This window comes from Chenopodium album, chromosome 25 (assembly GCF_948465745.1).
Source record: "Chenopodium album chromosome 25, dcCheAlbu1.1, whole genome shotgun sequence".
Taxonomy (NCBI): Eukaryota; Viridiplantae; Streptophyta; class Magnoliopsida; order Caryophyllales; family Amaranthaceae; genus Chenopodium; species Chenopodium album.
Window position 1 is genome coordinate 10,652,507 of NC_137858.1, and position 18,956 is coordinate 10,671,462.

Here is an 18,956-nt window from a genome sequence, read left to right on the forward strand (position 1 = left end):
TCCCTTAAAAATCCCAACTTTGATACCCAACTTTAATGTATTTGATACCCAATACATTAAAATTGTTTCACCAAAAATTATCACGTTCTTTATATTTTAATGTTGTGTTATTTATAAAGTCGTGATGTTCATTACAAATGTAAGTTATTATTATTATTATTATTATTATTATTATTTTTAAATAGTTTTATGTACCAACCAACGATTATTGTTATTCTAAAACTATTCCGTGTGTCGATCAACCTATGAATCCATACTACTTCCTCCGTTAACTATTATTTGCAACAAAGGGGGTGTTTGCGGAATCCTAGGTAAAAGTTTTTTGTGAGTGTAAAATGAAGAGAGAAAAAGTTGGGTGTATGCGATGAGGAGAGAGATAGAGAGAAATGATAACCTAAAAAGGAACGAAAACATTTGTTGCACATAATAGTTAGCATTCATTTATAGTATATGTTGCAAATAATAGTTCCTCGTTAAGACTACTTCTATCGTACTTCCTCGATTTTTTTAAGTTAGAGAGAAGTAACTCGCTAAGACTACTTCTATCGTACTTCCTCGATTTTTTTAAGTTAACACCTTTCAATTATCAGCATACAAACGCATATTTTTACCTAATAACTTCAATTATCAACATTGTAAAATTATAAAAAATAAATATTAATAAAATATAGACGATTTAAACTCCATCCTGTATTAGTGTATTATGCTCATAATTTTAACCGAGTAATTAGTAACTCCAGGGACCCTAAACGCTGCGCAAATCCAAAACAGTGAATCTGGGAATTGGGAAAGAGATCGAAGAACCACATTTGAAGCTTCAGCCAGTTCATCAGTCAGGCAAGTAGTTCATCCATTTTCTCTCTCTTCTCTCTGAATATTACGAATTGTAATAGTTTTGCTCAATGCCTGATTGTTGGAGAACTAATTATTGCTGAAGAACAAACAATGACTCTTCAAATTTTAAGAAGAACCCTAACATCTTTTTCACTCAAACATGAATCTTCAAATTTCATCAATCTGCCCAAATTTTCCTTTTTCTCAACTCAAGTGACCCAAATTGAAAAACCCAATTGTGAATTTACGAATTATTTGATTACCAACCACAATTTCTCTCAAGAAAATGCTTCAAAAACTGCTACTCTTCTGACCCCTTTGAAGGACTATAAAAAATCCGATTTAGTTCTTGATTTCTTGAAAAATAAAGGAATTTCGGGTACCCAGTTGGAGGAATTAGTCGTACGTCATCCTCGTGTTCTTGCTATTAATGTTAACAAGTCTGTTGGTGGTAAAGTCAAAGGAATTAAGGATTTAGGTTTCTCAGATGATGAATTGGCTGATTTATTATGTTCTGTTCCGTCAATATTGACCCTGTCTCGATCAGTTAATCGTGTCGTTTCGACGATTTCTGTGTTGCAAAGTGTATTGGGTTCGAACAATGATGTTATTAAGCTGTTAAAGCTTTGCAATTGGTTTCTTACTAATGATTTGGATAAAAGTCTGCTGCCTAACATTCAGTTGATGGAACATTGTGGGATTAGCAAATTGCAAATTAGGCAAACTCTTCTTAGTTTTCCTAGGTTTTTCTTGGTGCAACCCGAGTTTATGAGGGATTGTATGGGGAGGGTTGATTCGTTGGGGTTGGGAAGAAATTCGAAAATGTACATTCATGGCGTTCGGGCTGTGAGTTCTATGACTCTAGAAAAATGGGCATCCAAAGTGAAGCTATTCGAAAGCTTGGGTTTTAGTGAAGCTGATATTCTGTCCATGTTTCGAAGAACACCTCAGGTGCTTACTGTATCGGAGAAGAAGATTTTGGAGGTTTCCGAGCTGTTGCTTAGCTCAGGGAGTGTTGATGTATCATATTTGGTTCAGCATTCTGAATTGCTTATTTATAGTGCCTTTAGGATTAAGCCTCGCTTGGATATTGTCAATGTACTCTTGTCAAAGAATTTGCTTCATAAGGAGCCTAGGCCGAGTACTATATGTAAGATTGCCAACAAGAGATTCATACAGACATTTGTGCTTCCATATGCTAGTGAAATTGGTGATGTTGGTAAGAAATACCTCGTTAGCACAGGATTTGAATCTTCGGTTGGTATTTAGACTTTAGAGAAGAAAATTTACATCTCTTGGCTTTGATTTAATGCGATCAAATTGGAGTTCTTCCATCACAACATTATTTCAAATCAGGTACCACCTATTCTGTATTTTTTATGCTTGTTGTTTGTATCAGAATTTTGCAAAGATACACTGTGATTGATCCCCCACTCGGGCTTTCACTAGTATTACTTTTTGGTAGTTCAATGATTCACATCTGTAAAATGTGAAGGCCAATGATATCAATGCTCAAACAGATGTCAATCCTGACCAGGGACTGCCTGGATTAGATTGATTTGATTAAAACTCATGTATTGAGCTCTTCTTGCTTCTGTGTTACTTGAGAGTTGCATCCTTGTAACCTTATGGAATAACATGGGTTTGATAATTTTCTGCCTCACTTGATTCTCTTATTTTGGTTAGAGAAATTTGCTAAGGATTGTTTGGTAAGCATGTTCTGGTTGGCTTGGTTATTTTCAGAGCTTTTTGATGTTTTAATTATGAATCTAATCAGTGCTTGGTCTGAGTCTTCTGACATTGATAAAGTATGACAATCACACTTGAATCAATTGTTTTATCATGTAGCTGGGAATAGTAATTTCTTTTGCATTGGCCTTGTATATTAGTGAATAAATTTATTTAGGGACATTAAAACTTCTTCAGCAAAGGAGACAATTTCGACAAATTTCAGTCTCAGCTTGCAGACATGAACTCTGTCTATATAGGTATTTATTCTCCAAGACTCCAAGAGTGAGAGGAGAGGAGAGAGAACGATCCTAGTTAGTAGACTTAGTACCCAGCCTTGCCTCTCATGTCCATTTGAGCCGCATCGTATCCAATTTTAATCTTAAAGCTTATCGTTTCTCTTGCTTTTCCCTTTGTTATAAGCTAGACATTGTATACCATTTTTTTTTTCTTTTCAAAATTTTGGACCCCATCTGCTTTTTTGTGTGCTCTTGTCTTGGATTTTACTTAGTCAGCAGCAGACAGACAGACCTATCCTGAATACTGATGGAAAATTTCATCATCGGGCCAGTTTCACCATTCATCAATGACCTTCAATCATGTTGATTAAGTTGTTAGCAGCCCTATCTTTGCACTTTTCTTTATTACTAAATGTGGAACAGAATCATGGGTAATTTGACCACCTAGGCTGTGTTATCCCCACTTTTTGATGGTATATTGGTTGGGGACTGTGGTTTCCTCAATCTGGTTTTTACGGTTAGAGATTCAATGTTTTGCTGTCTTGAAGCAGTAAACTGGTGTATTCTGCTTCCTTCCACTAGACAAATAGACAATAGCTTATGAGAGCAGTAAATTTTGTTGGTGTCTATGCTGCTGTTGCAAGGTTGAAGACTTCAGGTTTCCTTCGGGTCAAAGCTTTTCATCAAATACGAAGTATATATTAGGCCACATTAAGATGAAGGTTTCTATGGAGGAACATATATTGCTCTTCTTTGCATGCTAGATCAAAGTGGTCAATGCTGAGATTGGCAATTGTCTAAAGATGTTATCGCTACTAGTTAATTGAAGTATAGGTATTGCTGTGGAACTGTGTTGGTGGTTGGTGTTGCTGCTGTCCATCTTACTACTAAACATGGCACCATAGATTGTGGGTCTTGCTGCACGGATCTAGTTGGTGGATTCCTTTATTGCTAAGTGTTACAATTATGGATCTAAGGAGGAAGAAAATAGAAGAGAGAGTATGCTGCCATTGAAGAGCTTGAAAGGAGCTTGGAGGAAGAGAGAGAAAAATGAGAGTATATTCTTTAGAATGAAAATGTTAGAATACAATGATACTATTACATCATACTATTTGTGCTATTAATACTACTAAGTACATTAGCCAAGGAATACAAGTAACCAACTACTTTATAATCCAATGTGTATATTCTAACACTAAGTTTCTGTCATGTAGCTCCTTGTTTTGTTTTGTTGACTCTGTAATCTGCTTGGGTGATTCAAAGGCGGTTTTGGTTTACTTCCAATGTCATTCTACGGAGTAGATCTTACCCTGCCCTTCGTTTGGGAATTGCATGTCCCCATCAGACTCCAACCACCAGCTACTTTTTCCTCGGTTTCCCTCCGGGTCATCCTTGGTCTGAGGCTTTGGTTGTGTTGCATCAACGCAAGTATGCAACAAGGCTGGGTGGGGTTTCTCGCTTCCAAGTGCTGTTTACTCTATTCGACTCATGTGCTTCATCACTGCTGTTGTATAACATTATTATTGGGTTTTAGTTCCGACAGGATGGATTTACTCTCTAATATTACCTTAAAATTAGGGGTAAAGCAGAGCTTTGATATTTACCCAATTACCCTTTTGTCCACCCTTGTATTTTTTGGAAATTTTTGGAAAAATCTTTTCTGAGACGATCTTATTATAAAGTTATTGACCTAGGGGATGCCTTTCAAGGGTGACAATTTTGTTATTCATATTACTTAGTTTTTAATGTCTGATAATAAATTAGCGGATCTCACCTCATCTTCTCAACAAGTTGGCGGACTCATCAGGATTAATCAGTTGAATTTCGCATTTATTCAAGATGTGGTAAACATTGAGCAAGCATTTTCTTGTAAAATGTTTTCGATGCTGGTTTTTTGTTTGTCCCTTGGCATGGCTGTTGCCGATTGATGGCAATTAAGGAGCTCATTCTAGTACATCTTGATGAGGCTATGTGATGCAGGCCCTGCAGGCTGTAAGAAATCTTTTTTGTTCGCGATTTGTTACAGGGCTGTAATGTTCTGTGCATTGTTGATAGTATGGTTTTTGCCTTCTTGCGACAAAACATATTTGTAAACCGTGAAGATTATATAAGCCATCTACTGATCTACAAGCATAAGAACATTAAGAAAAGCAGTCCATTACAATAATTTTCAACTTTTTTAGTAATACGTAGTAGAAAGTATCATCAAACTAGTATTATTTTTGTAAAGGGCAACAATTTCTTTTGGGCCAATATACATCGCTGGGCTACTATATATTTAAGGGCCTAGACTCAAGGCCGACGATGGTGGTCAACTAGTCATATTTCCTACGGACCTCGGACTTGGTCCAAGACCAAGCCTAGATAGGCTCACATTGCCCTTGAAGTTCAGTTAACAAGTAATTCTGTGGAGATTAGGCTTAGGGAGTTAGGGATGCTAACGACCCGAGTCAAGAACTCAAGACCAAGCCTAGATAGGCACACCTTGAGCTTGAAGTTCGCTGACCTTAGAACATTGAGCTTGCTTGAGACTCTTCAAGGTAAGCTCAACTCGGAATGAGGCTCAATGGCTTACGGGTGCACCGTGCCTGCAGAATTTGGCAAATTAGCACCACTAGCCAAGAAGCATCGTAGGTTAGTGACCATGGCTAGCATTCTATTATTATATTGACATTTCAAAACTAATATTGTTTTAGAATTCCATTTGATTTTATCCTAGCATTGTGAGCCCTAGGCTACTTTTCTCCATTTGAGTATATTAGTATTTACTATTTAGTAATAATTTCATAGTCTATATTAGTATATTTTGATGTTGGCATTTCAAAAAGAAACATATATAATGACTATCTGGTCAAACAAAAATAACGTTTGTTCTTTCATTTGTACTCGTAACCTTTAGCATCAACTTTTGAGAATTACTCAAGGAAGGTTGTATTGGAGTATCAATAACAATTTATTTATTTATTTATTTATTTTTTTGACGAAGATATTTACAATAAATATAATCTCATTACTATTCATTTTTCTTAACTAATCATATTGCACACCAAAAGCTTTTACATGCTCATAAATATACTGTAACTTACATTGCTACAATTTAGCAGCATAACTAGAATTAACACACTGACTTGTCAATAAGATTAACAGAATCCTAAAATTTATAATTTTAACTAATAAACTTTATTCTATAAGCTAAGGGCCTGTTCATATTTACTTAATTTCAGTTCAGTTTAGTTCAGTTCAGCTCTAATCAGTTCAGTTCAGCTCCAATCAGTTCAGTTCAGTTCAGTTCAGCTCTTAATTTCCCTCTCTTATAAAATATTCATTTCAGCTTAATTCAGTTCAGTTCAATTCAGTCCAATCAGTTCAGTTCAGTTCAGTTAAGCTCCAATCAGTTCAGTTCAGTTCAGCTCAATTCAGTAAATGTGAACAAGCCCTAACTCTTGAACAATTTCATAACTACCTAAGATACCCTTAGTTTTTATACACTGGTAATTTTTATGGTTTTTTTGTAAAAAAATTTAAAGCATACATCACATACAATAATCAAATTACGAAGTATATATACTAATTTTTAGCATTATTTTCAACGGGTTGACGTATCAGCCTCAAGGTTTAGCCTTGAAGTTTTCATATTCTTCAAGCTAGCTAGTGGCCCAAACAAGTGATTCTCTGGTCCAATTTTCACTTAAAAGCTAACCAAACGAAATTCAGTTCAAGAAGTCATAAGGTGACAATGCCATAAAGCTCTAACCAATTTGACTACCAAAGCTTTCATTATCTAACTAGCATCTCTCTGTCCCAAAACATGTTGATCAAGATTCATAAGCGAAAACGAAAGCCACTCAAAGCAAAGAAATAAAACAGTATAAAGATCACACAATAATAAGTCATAAGAGACTCAATACTCGAATACTCGAGATCGAGTAAAGGCAACAAAAAGCAAAAGGAAGAATTAGATAACAAACAGTTGGCTAGCTAAAGAACAAGAACATGTACAAAAGATAGATGTATATATAAACTAACATATAAGCAAATCATAATAAGATATCATGCCATCTTCCGATGACATGGGGTGAATTCTCGATCACCAATCGATTTGTGGTCTTGTATCATACCATATCATATCATATCATATCATATGCTAAAATTCAAAGTAGGTTAGATTTATCATCTTTAGTTCAACTTTCTAATACGACGACTTTTTGCACCACGTATCCTTATCTTTCTTTTGTGTTTCATTTCTTTTGCAGTGATAGATGTTCATCCCATGTGACCGAACCACCTGATCAAATCGATCATTCGTGTACAGCTTTGAGATCATTTTTAACTGCTTTGACAAATTTGATGTATGAAGACAAGTGATGCCTATATAACATAGGTGATACGATGAATATATGCTTGTTATGTTCGCATCGTGTTGTTCTTACAAGCACGTTTAATTATATGATTTCGAAACCAATGGTTAGGAAGATTGCCAGCTGCATTGGTACCAATTATGTGCTATTTTTAGAAGGGCCAATTGAAAGTTTAGAACATGATGCAAGAAAATTGGAAGCTACTATAGTACTAGTTTTTAGTGTATAGTATATGACTTGGGAATATGCAACCCTCAAATTAAAGCCTATGCTTATAAATTATTTGCTCCTTCACTTGCTTTAGCTTGTCCCTTTTTCTCTGGCATGTGTTAGATTATGTTATATAGTACATGAGGTAAGATTACTACACTAGCTGAAGTGTCAGTCTCTCATGATCGATGAAAGAATCGATCTAGTCGTCGACCAACTTTTCAAGGATGATGGATTGTAGTACAAATTTTAGTATTGTAGAGAGAATTTGTGGTTATGTTCAATTTGATTATTTTAAAGGCGGCTACCTTTTGTGTGAGAATATACGATGCACCTAGCTTGTTTATGAGTCTTATTTAAAGTAAGCATTACGGTACATTTGCTCTAAACAAAGTGTTTCTTTTTAAGTTATTATGAAGAACTCACATGTGAGTTGTTGTCCTATGCCACTTTTATTTGTAACAAATCTTTTGTTACGTACCAAACAAAAGGAACAAAACCGCATAATCTTATTAATCTGTAAATGATACATATGACTGAAATAAGCATGTCTCCTCCAATTCAATTTCTTTTTCTTTACTAATCACTCATAGAAAGATGCAGACTAAAGAAGTTACATTGAACAAGAGGGCATAGTAAACAAGACTACAATCACTCATTTTACTTAGAAGGGATTTAATGCCAGTCAATTGTGCAAGCTGCTCGCCGACGCAAGACAAGCATGAATCATTGAAGAGATCATTAGGCCAGGCCATTACAACCTTTCTAATCAACAACCTTCATATAATCCACGAGCTAGCATATTTCTTTCTAGTTCGCAATTGTTGTTGCTAAACATATGATGATTAGTGAATAGAAGGGTGTCAATTACCATCAACTCGCTCACTATATCTACGTTCTTTAACCCATAAAATCAAGCCATTTTAGGGTGAAACACCATCACCTTGACGGCTAATTTTGTATTCTTGATCACAACTGATCATTAATTACCCTTATCACAGTCAAATTCTCTATTCTAATGGAATTTCCATGAATTATTTTATTAATGAGTATAATTTAGATAGAGTTTAAGCTCATTTTCTGACCTAGTATATGCGATTACCATACAAATGATTAGTCCTTGAACAATCCTCATTACAAAAACATAATAATCTGTTTCAATTAATATAGTCGTCACAATAATAATATACTTCCTCCATTATTTTGCAACACATCTTTATATGGTCAAACTTCACAAATTTTATCCGTGAATCAATACAGTTGAAACAATAAGTTATTATTAAGTGAGACGTTTCATATTTACTTCCACATGTAGCTTCAAAATATTTACCTTTTATAATTTTTACTTGTGCATTAGCAGTGATATTAATGATCAAAATTTGCATTTAAAAATTTTCATTAGGATCCCCGAAAAAAACTACTTCGTATATAATTACTCCGTACTTAATATGCGGGAACATAATAGGTATAATTTGAGGTTGCTTAGAGAATAAGAACAACTAAGATCTATCCCTAACAAACATACTTTCTTATAATATACACTTATACAGTACAATATGAGTATCTCCAATAATTTTATATACAACTCCGTATATATATATGTTCATACATAATTATATGTTACATTCTCATGGTTGTTCTAGAACCCATCATTACAAAGCGATAGCTCAAAAAGTTTCATACACGAAACGTGACATTATGGAGAATCTTATTATCAAATTAACATTTATAAAAATAAAAAAAATAAATAAAAATAAAAATAAAAATAAAAAACGTTGTTTTTGGGACACTGATTTGCACTATAATACTCGCCATTAACCTAATTAATTACAAATTAATTAAAATAAAAGAAGACCTAGAATTATGAGGTGATGATGAAAGTAAATTTCCCTGTTTATACGGATTCAAAGTAAGAATCATTACTCTATATAATGGACCTTAAAAATCTCTTTAACTTTTCTTCATTCTGAAAATGCCAGCCTATTAAATCCATCATTACAAATAAAATAACCAAGATTTGGTGTACTCCCCTCAAAGTTAATATAATTATTGATCTAGCATAACTCTACTGTTTTGACAACTATGCCTTATTTATAATTATTGTTCGTTAAACTAATCAAAGATTATCACGCAAACCGCGATTGGTTAATCGCAGCCATCGAAACTTCTTCTGGTACAGGGCACAACCTCGCTGTGCAGACATCTTATCCGTTTGTTTCCTACAGCGAGGTCATTACTCGCTATACGATGATCTATATTTATCAATATATATAATTATATGTATTAATACACGCAACATGTGCGAATCTAAAATTTGAATGGTGGAGCACCCCTTACGGCCGGTGGATCTAGCCATTATTTTTATTACCTTAAGAGCGAGCTTATTTGATAATTTTCAATCGAATCGAACAGCAACTATTCCTTAAGCTTTGGGAGATTGGACCACAAGAGATGCTTAAGAAAAAAAAAATAAAAAATTATACGAGACATAATTTGTAAAAGAAAAGGTTAGTATTCTGCATTCAGATCCCCAGGTAATGAAAGGAGGTTTAAGTTTTGGGGACCAGCCTTAGTGAACGGATTAGTTCACACGTAGTATAAACTCGCTTTATTATAACCAACAATAATTATACAAAATAATTAGTTTATGTACTTGGAAGAATTAAATTAAATTAAATGTGATGTTTTATTCGGAGTGGTTTAAATTATGGAGAGATCTTGTACTGTGTTAGTAGTGTGTGTAGCAATCTTAGGCGGCAGAGGTGTTTCTGAATTGTTCTAATTCTGTGGAGTATACAGAATACTAGTACTTGTATAGTTCTTATGTAATGGATGGAGGTTATAGTATAATAATTGAGTCTGATATTCTGGGAGAAAAGTGATAGATGTATGTACATTGAAAAATAGCTGCTACTTTAAAGCTAGGAGAGTGATTGTAAAGGTGGTAGGAAGCTATGTTTTCGAGTTCGAGGATTGGTATTAGATTTAGCCATATAGGTATGTGTTCGAGTGTCATATCAGTTTAGTTGGAGAGTGATTGTAAAGGAGGAACTGAGGAAGGGAGCTATATTTTCAAGTTCGGGGGATTGATATTAGATATAGGTATGTGATCGAGTGTCATATCAGTTTAGTTATTTATATGTTTATTCAACTTGAAATATTAGGGCAACTTTGTTACTTGGACTCTACTAGAAGTACTTAATTAATACAATTTGTTAGGATATGCTTTGAAAAATGTTTGCATTATTCACTACAAATGTGAAACGTCCCATTACGATGTATGTTAAATATACTGGACTATGATGATGATTTTATGTAATTGTGTCTAGTTTAAGAGTTTGTTTCATTTTTGTTTATGGAGTTCTATATATATAATTAAACTCCTTAACTTTAAAATTATCATGCCTTATAATATACGATTTCATCAAGACTGATAAACTTTTCTCACTTATTCATGGGTGTAGTTGACACATTGCTAGTGAAAAACATTAAGTCTATATGTTTTGTTAGTTGTTTTTAATAATTTTTTTCGCATTTGTTAACACAAGTACATGCCCAATTAGGTTTCACATACGACTACTTAGGGAAAATAATGAAAGGTTTTGGTGTCAAATGAGTTGTCCATCTAAGTGTAGAGTATCCAACACAGGTAGTAGTTGATCGAAAATAATGTGTCTACACGTACACGTACACGCTCTAGTTTAAGATCCGACACAGATACTTGTTGAGAATTGTAAAGTAAGAAGAAATAAAAGGGAGTTGGTACATTAGGTTTAATAAGACTTAATGACAAGGTTTAGGCTAGGACAAGTGTACTATTTCCTCCAATAATTGGGGGTAAAGAGTAGCATTGTTTAATTATAAGTAATAAGGGCATCAATGATGGGAGATATAAGGCCTAAGTGGAGCTCTTTCTTTACACGCCTGAATGAAAAGAGGCATAGATTTTCATGGCTTGGACATTGGAAGCATTATTTTTGGTGTCCCCATTACTCTACTATTATGTCTTCTTCACATCAAACTCTCTTTCTCTCTCTTCTTTTCTAGTGGAAGCCAACTCCTCTTTCAACCATTTTTTTAAATTTTTGTTCTAAAATTTTCTGTTCATCTCAATGTTTTTTAGTGGATTTCCCTTTCACCACCTACCCTTTTTTCAATTATTATTATATAATTTTTTTTGTTGATTAATATAATTAATTAATTAATTAAACTAATATAATTTGTGTAATATCCACTAATATATATCTAGCTAGAGTCTAGACTTGGAAACAACAATTAACAACCTTTGAGGTGGGATCGGTTGAATCTAGGCACCCAATCACAAAGTATACATTTTTGATTGGGAGCAATTGCCTCGTAATGTTCATTTTGTTTCTAACAACTCAAATCTTATAAAATCTTGTCTCCTTTACCTCCTAATATATTCACTTATATTCCTTGGATCAATTGCTTCTTGAGAAAGTATTAACCATTAGCTCCATATAATTGGCCTTGTGATTAATAATTTTCATGTATCGAGTTGACCCATTTCTTTTTTGCTAACAATGCCAATCCACGTTACTCGAACAATGTATTTTACTCCAGTTACTCGTGTCAATACCTCGACATGCAGTCGAATTTGTGTATATACATATATATGGACATTTATTTAATACCTATTTCGCTCAATTTGGAGTAAAGAATACCAATATGTCATAAAATTGTTGCATATAACAATTGGACACGTCGCAGAACCTGAGTCCAAATAACATAGTTATTTATTAATTAAATTTGATATTATGGAGAATAGTGAAAGATGTTCAAGAAAAGAAGCAAAAGCTTTTCTTACTCCTTTGGCTTAAAACCTTGAACCCCTAAGCTCTTTTGTTTTTATCTGTTATTGTACCATCATTTAGTGATTTGTGTGAAAGACAGTTAAAATGGATATAACAAGGATAATGTGATATCTTTTTATCCTTTCATACAATTGTATTTTTTCCATTATGGTATTACAAGTTATCAAATGTAATCCAGTAAGAATGCAAGATAAATGGAGAAATGAGTTAGTTGGAACTAGACAAAGTTGCCATGGAAGGCATAATCAACTTTAGTTTACTTGTCATAATCTATCATTCTAGATAGCGTCTTCTTTAAATTTATCTGTATCTCTTATACAAATCGCGGTACATGATGAGTGCGTTGTATGTATAAGATGCATCGTTAATGTGTACATCCAATGTATATATATATATATATATATATATATCCTCGGATTTATATTTCCTTAACTAGTATGTTAGCTAACCTAGATTAAGGTAGACGAATTCAAGGCATGCCAAAGTTGATTATTACGGCGGGTGTGTTAACATTGATGTTGATATGTTGTTTGGCAAGCCTATTAGACAAATATATGCATTCTATAAATAGAATTTTGATCTCAATACTTATCCATGTAATTTGGACTTACTAGTCATCAAATTCTATTTATGGAACACCACACTTTCCCCTTGGATGGGATCTTTTCCTGACTGATGAGCAAACTACCTACATTATTTTACTTCATCCAAACAAAAATTCTCTAATGCCTTGATCAATCAAATAAAGTGAAAACGTAGTTTTCCTACTAGTGTTCCACTCGGGTGTCAATGTTATTAGAGAAGAGGCCACTGCTCGCGCCCTTTGGAAAGATAGGGCGCGAGCAAGGCACTTCCTAATTGTTTTTTTTCCAAGTTGGAGAAGCTCCAAATCTTAGCCATAATGTAAAATCTTTAATCATTACCTTATAATGGAAAGCTTCTTCCAGAAAAAAAAGATGAAAATGCTATTAGAATCATTTGAGGGAAGTGGTGATGTGCCTTACATGATTAGAAAAGTTTGACAATGATGTTATTTAGTTTGGCTATGACTTACATTTCCTAGAGCCATTTAATGACTTGTTATGTTACTCGGACTCTCCATAACTCATACCAGGTATGGATGTATGTAAAAGCAAGTGTCAAACTCAACTGCTTTATGAAAATTCTCAGTTGTGTGTCAAATCAAGTTCATGTATACCCAAATATCGAGGGACCTAGTTACAGGTGTAGTACTCGAGGTAAAATGAAGAGTCCAACTATTGTTGGATTGAAGTTGGATATCTCTGACTCTTTTTCCATTAACTTTTACAACTGTTTAATATGGCTCACATATGTTGCTCAATAAAATGCTTCTAGTGCAAGTACAGCAGACTTACAACACACTACCTCTGATAATACTGTTGTTTACCTTTAATTTAAGCATTAATAATGTAATTAATCAAGTAATTAATAATTAAAAAGCATTAATTTTGAAGTATAGCAGCCAAACTGACATTGTTTTATTTAGGTAATGGTGGCTAACTGACACAGTGACACTTGTAAATTAATCTGATTAATTTTTGATCTTTCTTTCAGTTTCAGGTGGGATGCAATTATTATGATGCTTTTGTGGGATAATCTTTTATGTATTAGTAGTTTACTATTATGGCATAATATCTAAACTATACATAAAGATGATACTCTTTATCTTTTTCTATTATTCTGCAGTTTATTTGCATTTTATCTTAATTTAACAAACAGAATTTGATCCCTGTGTATCAGATTTTACTTGGTTTTTTTATATTAAAGTGTGTACTGGATCAATGGTTTCTGCTAATTGGTACTCTTACAGTCTCTTTTTAGATACGTACCTTTGCTTTCACATTTCAGGGCATGGAATTACGATTAGTTTTTGCCGTATAGGTCTTGTATATGTATGCATCGGGGGTGTACTAATACAACAGGATTATCCACTCCTGATCATGTAAAGTCACCCCCTTTGCAAAGTTGACTTTCATGTGATTTGAGGTGACTATAAAGTTAGTGTTTACAATATACTTGTATAAAAGTTATTTATATTAACCCCTCGATTGACCTCATACCCAAGTTGTAGGAGGGAATCGTCGGGAGGAGAAAAAGCTAGTAGAGAGGAGGGAATTAGCATATTGATTTGACTAATTGCAAATTGCTTCTAAAGTTGTATATTCTAAATAAGAGAAGTTTGGAAATAAATAGTGAATTGAAGATCTTAATATTCCATGGTTTGCAAGTTACATAACCTATACAAGTGTTCTATTCAAACTTTTTGTTTTTGGCTTTGATGATGGCTGATAAAAGCAAAAATATTGATGGATATAAAATTAACTATCCAAAAACTAAAGATAAATTTCATAATCCTTATGATGTTCGGAGTTATGTAACTTTTTTGTAAGATGGACAAAGAGTATTGTAAAGATTGCACATGGTACGCTTGTTGTAAGGACTATATATCCAATTAAGTGCAAGTGGCAACCTTTTTATCAAATTTTCAACAAAGAACATAATTAATTCTATTTGCTTCCTTATAATTTTTCGAGTCAATTACAATCTCGAGAGACCAACCAAAGAATCAATGATATGTGAACGATTTACTCACTAGTGGAGCATTAAAAAGAAATATTTTTAATTGACCATCTTTATATGGTAGTTTTTTTTAGAGCTAATGAAGATATTGGAAGAGTTTAAAATAAGATGTTGGAATTTTCCATTAGAAAAAGTTCTACCATACCGTATAAAACGTGTAACTAGTTTATTTTATACTAGTATGTATGTAATTTGATTAAAGATGATCCAGGAGTGGAGGGATGGTTAGTCTTTCTATCTCCCTCAGCTCCTTCTCCCCCTTCAGTGTTGGGGGTTTGTTCCTCATCTCCCGGGGGCTCCCTCTATCTTACCATTAAAAAAATGTACTACTAGTTTGATGAGATAATTTTCTCTACAATTAATGATCAAGCTAAGTCAAAGTCCAATTACATAATTATTAGAAGTAGTTATCGACTTGTAATTCGATATGGGAAACGGAATAAATGAAAGTGATGGATCAAACTATCTAGTTTTATAAGAACTTATTTATTTTTAAGTTAAAGAGAAGACGACCTAATTAAGATCAATTAATAATGAATTTAGGCAAGTGTTCTATATTTTTTAATATATTAAGCTCCATATACAAAGAAGAATGGTTTCTTCTCGGATACTCTTGCATATTCCTTGGAATTTGTTATCAGACAACAATCTTCAATAGTTCAATGGTTTTCTTTTCCATGTATAATAAACGTACATAGAATGTAAAGGATTCGCTAGTTCAATGTTGTGGTTGCTTTATGCTCCAAGAATATATACAATCAACTCACAATTATAAAAAGTAGATGTAGATTCCAAATTGCAATATATATTTTCCACTAATATATTCACCATGGAAAATTAATAATTACATAGGGTATCCTGAAACTTACAATCCGATACGATCCAACATTAAGCTACTTAACAACAAAATCCGAGGGGTATTTGATTTTCAAATCCCCCCTTTTTTTCCCTCCCTACGTACTAATATTACATAATGCTTGCTTAGCTTCTATTTCATTCCATTGCCGTAAACAAAAATTAAAAACTAATTACACAATCAACCCCATTAACAAAAATATTACGGGGTTTGAAGTTGATTGTTCTTGTTTAATAATTATCTTCATCAAGTTCTATAGTAACCACGCTGAGATACTTGCTTCCATTCCACCATCCGTTGTAGAAAGCACATTACCTAAAAAAATTGAGTGTTCGAAACAATAATTAGTAACCAAGTACGATTAGACGGTCCAAGTGATAAATTTATGATTAATAATCGAGCTTAAAATATATTTCGTAGTAATTAATTACCTCAGAGGGGTCTTGTAGGGTATATGCAGCAGAAGTTTCCTTAGGAAACTTTGAAACAAGTATACCAAATCCTTGTTTTTTCTTCCTTAGAACTTTAAATGCATCTTCGTCAGTTTTATCATCTCCAATGTAAATTGGTAAAACATCTTTAGAGTTTGCATAACCTGTTAAAAATAAATCAAAGAATAAAGTTATATATAAGAGAAAAAAAAATTTATTATAACAAAGTTAAGAATATATTTATAATATAATAAGGTAGTAGCAAAAACTTACCAAGTGCCTCCAACAAAAATTCAAGGGCCTTGCCTTTGTCCCATTTAATGGTGGGCTTGATTTCTAGTACCTATAATTTCAGTCAAACAACATAAATATCATGAGAATAATTTTATTTTATCATATAATAAAAAATTTATATGTAATATTGAAATTTAATATATTATGTACATTCTACATACCTTTCTTCCATAAGTCATTCTAAGCTTATTAGGATAGTCACTAAGAACTTCTTTCACTAGCTCAGCAAGTTCAGGCCATTTCTGAAAATTTATACAAGAAAGTAACGATTACTATACTGTAACAAAACCCGAAGTGACTCGAATTAAAATTTTATTGATTCGTTACAATAAAATATACCTTCTCTTCAACGCAGCGAAAATGGACCGATAAACAGAACTTGTTACTTTCAACTTTAACACCTTCAATACACTGAGTTTTCACGACCAACTTTTTGTACACTTGATTGATTATTGGTAAAAACTCGCTTGCAGGCTGGCATACGACCGATTTATCGTTGGTACCGTGTGCCGGTCCTTCGATGTCCATACCGTGGCTACCCGCGTAATACAACTCGTTAAGCTTCACAAAGTCGTGAACCTAGAGAAAACAAGTACGAGAAATAATTATATTTTTGTTAGTTAGGCCAAGAGAAGAAATATATGTAAACATATTTACTATATATGTTTTGTTAAAGTAATAGTGTATGTTCTAAAAATAGAAAATTGCGAGTTTATAATGTACCTTGTCCTTGCCTCTCCCGCTAACAATAGCAGTAGGAAAGTATCTTGCCACTGCCTTCACCGCGGCTCTCATCTGATCGAATAAATCAATCGAATTAATTAGAAATGAATGTTATTACGGCAAAATTAAGTAATCCATAGTATTATTTTTAGTAACGGTTTGTTTGATAGGTGGTAATAAATGACGGTAATGGTATAAACAAACCTCGTCAGACATGAAGGCGCGATCAGGGTCTTGGACAATGGGCGAAAGAGTACCATCGTAATCAAGGAACATGACAATTTTCTTTCCCTTAGACGCTTTCGCGATCTCATCGAACATTTCCAATGCTGATGGGTGTGTCATCTGAATATGAACACGATTTTAGAATTTTGAATATTGTAATAAAATTAAATTTATAATAAAAATGGTAATCAAATTTGTTTTTAAGTTATTACCATCCAAGAATCATGCTCAGGAGAAGAAGGGGGAGATTTAGCAGGAGAAGAAGCTCTCATTGAATCAACCCAAGCATTAATCTTAGTTGGACCACCTTGAGTCTCAAGCTTTTTAACTGGCTTTCGGCGAATAAAACGCCCGGCTGAAGAAGCCGGGGGCTTCGGCACAGCCGGGGAGAATAATGATGGGTTTGACATAGCCATGGCAACAGCCACTTTCATGCTCGATTTCGCATCGGAAACGACTACATTTTGGTTAGTCATTTTCTCAAGTTGTTGTTGTTGCTGCTTGTGCTGGTGAAAAACAATCAGAAGAAAAGAAGGATAGAAGAAATAAAGAGAGAGAAGTTAAGTAAAAGTAGAGAGAGAAACAGAGGAAAAAAAAACAGGGGAAATGAAATAAGAGAAAGAGTTGGAAGACACAAGTAAAAAGAAAGGGGGGAAGTGGAGTCAATTTATAACTTGTTCGAAGCACAAACAGACGAAACTACCTCTTCCTTTCCAGCTCTTCGTTAAGAGTAACTTTTTAAGCGCATAAGTATTTCTTTTAATGCTTCATTTTTATGGACCCTACTATCTATGTTCTCTTCTTGCCCCCACCATTTTATAACATTTTTTTTTTAATATATGTGTATATTTGTTTTATATATTATATGAAAATTTAATGAATGAGTGAATGAATGGAGGATTCCTATTTTCTACTATTTCTATATAATACATACATATATGAGTGATACAATAATGAAGGATACTATTGAGTGACAATTATGTAAAGAGACAACATAATTTGAATATAGCTAGCTTACATACATTTGTATTGTTTTGAGTTCGGAATCTGAACACACGGAGGAACTGAAAGTGACAATCAAACGGATTATTTCAACGGTTGTTTATAAAGGTGTAACAACAATAATCAGGATGATGATGATGAAAAATACTTTGAAACTTCGGTGTTATGTGTTGATGCATGTTTGATTAGTGATGTGCAGCGATAATAAAGTAGAAGAACCTTCCATCCAAATGATATTTTTCCACAAAAGTGATGAATTTTGTATTTAGGTTAAGAAAGACTAGAATTGATTCTTTTAATTAATCATACATATTCATGGTGCAACAATAAAATATCAAACTACATATTCCAATTCTAAAGCATGTATTTTGAAAGATACTACTCACAAAGGAAAGAAAATTACAAGGTAAGAGGTGTTATACCATATTCATGGATTTGTGTACTTTGAGGACAAAGTTAGCAACTTCAATTCAACTAACAAATGCCCAAAATCTCAAGAATTGCTCTCTAAAACTTTAGAAAAAGATAGATAGAGTTTGAAAGTATTAGTGGTGCTCACTATGAATGTTACAATGAGTTAGTAAAGAGTAAGTAGTGAGTATTTATAGACGTTGTTGAGA

General features: G+C 33.4%; 2 protein-coding genes across 2 annotated transcripts; one reads left to right on the forward strand and one right to left on the reverse strand.

Moving 5' to 3' along the window:
• Nucleotides 1-721: 721 nt before the first annotated feature.
• Nucleotides 722-2,506, forward strand: LOC145615210 (transcription termination factor MTERF8, chloroplastic-like). Its single transcript, XM_081670278.1, has one exon. It carries the CDS (start codon nt 946-948, stop codon nt 2,101-2,103), a length of 1,158 nt encoding a protein of 385 aa, XP_081526404.1. The 5' UTR covers nt 722-945; the 3' UTR covers nt 2,104-2,506.
• Nucleotides 2,507-15,617: 13,111 nt separating this feature from the next.
• Nucleotides 15,618-17,957, reverse strand: LOC145613183 (putative trehalose-phosphate phosphatase D). The gene is made up of 8 exons (XM_081668246.1): nt 17,547-17,957; nt 17,314-17,454; nt 17,110-17,181; nt 16,726-16,965; nt 16,548-16,628; nt 16,366-16,435; nt 16,093-16,256; nt 15,618-15,976 (listed from the first exon to the last, which is right to left on the reverse strand). The coding sequence occupies exons 1-8, from the start codon at nt 17,808-17,810 to the stop codon at nt 15,908-15,910; spliced, it is 1,101 nt and encodes a 366-aa protein (XP_081524372.1). The 5' UTR covers nt 17,811-17,957; the 3' UTR covers nt 15,618-15,907.
• Between the last annotated feature and the right edge of the window lie 999 nt (nt 17,958-18,956).

What these genes read in the sequence shown, in the direction of transcription:
- LOC145615210 (XM_081670278.1), top strand. Translation starts at nt 946, where the DNA reads ATGACTCTTCAAATTTTAAGAAGAACCCTAACATCTTTTTCACTCAAA.
- LOC145613183 (XM_081668246.1), bottom strand. Translation starts at nt 17,810, where the DNA reads ATGACTAACCAAAATGTAGTCGTTTCCGATGCGAAATCGAGCATGAAA. An exon ending in GCGGGAGAGGCAAGGACAAG is followed by an intron (nt 16,966 to 17,109) that starts GTACATTATAAA and finishes TGTTTTCTCTAG; the next exon opens with GTTCACGACTTTGTGAAGCT. An exon ending in GAATGACTTATGGAAGAAAG is followed by an intron (nt 16,436 to 16,547) that starts GTATGTAGAATG and finishes CTGAAATTATAG; the next exon opens with GTACTAGAAATCAAGCCCAC.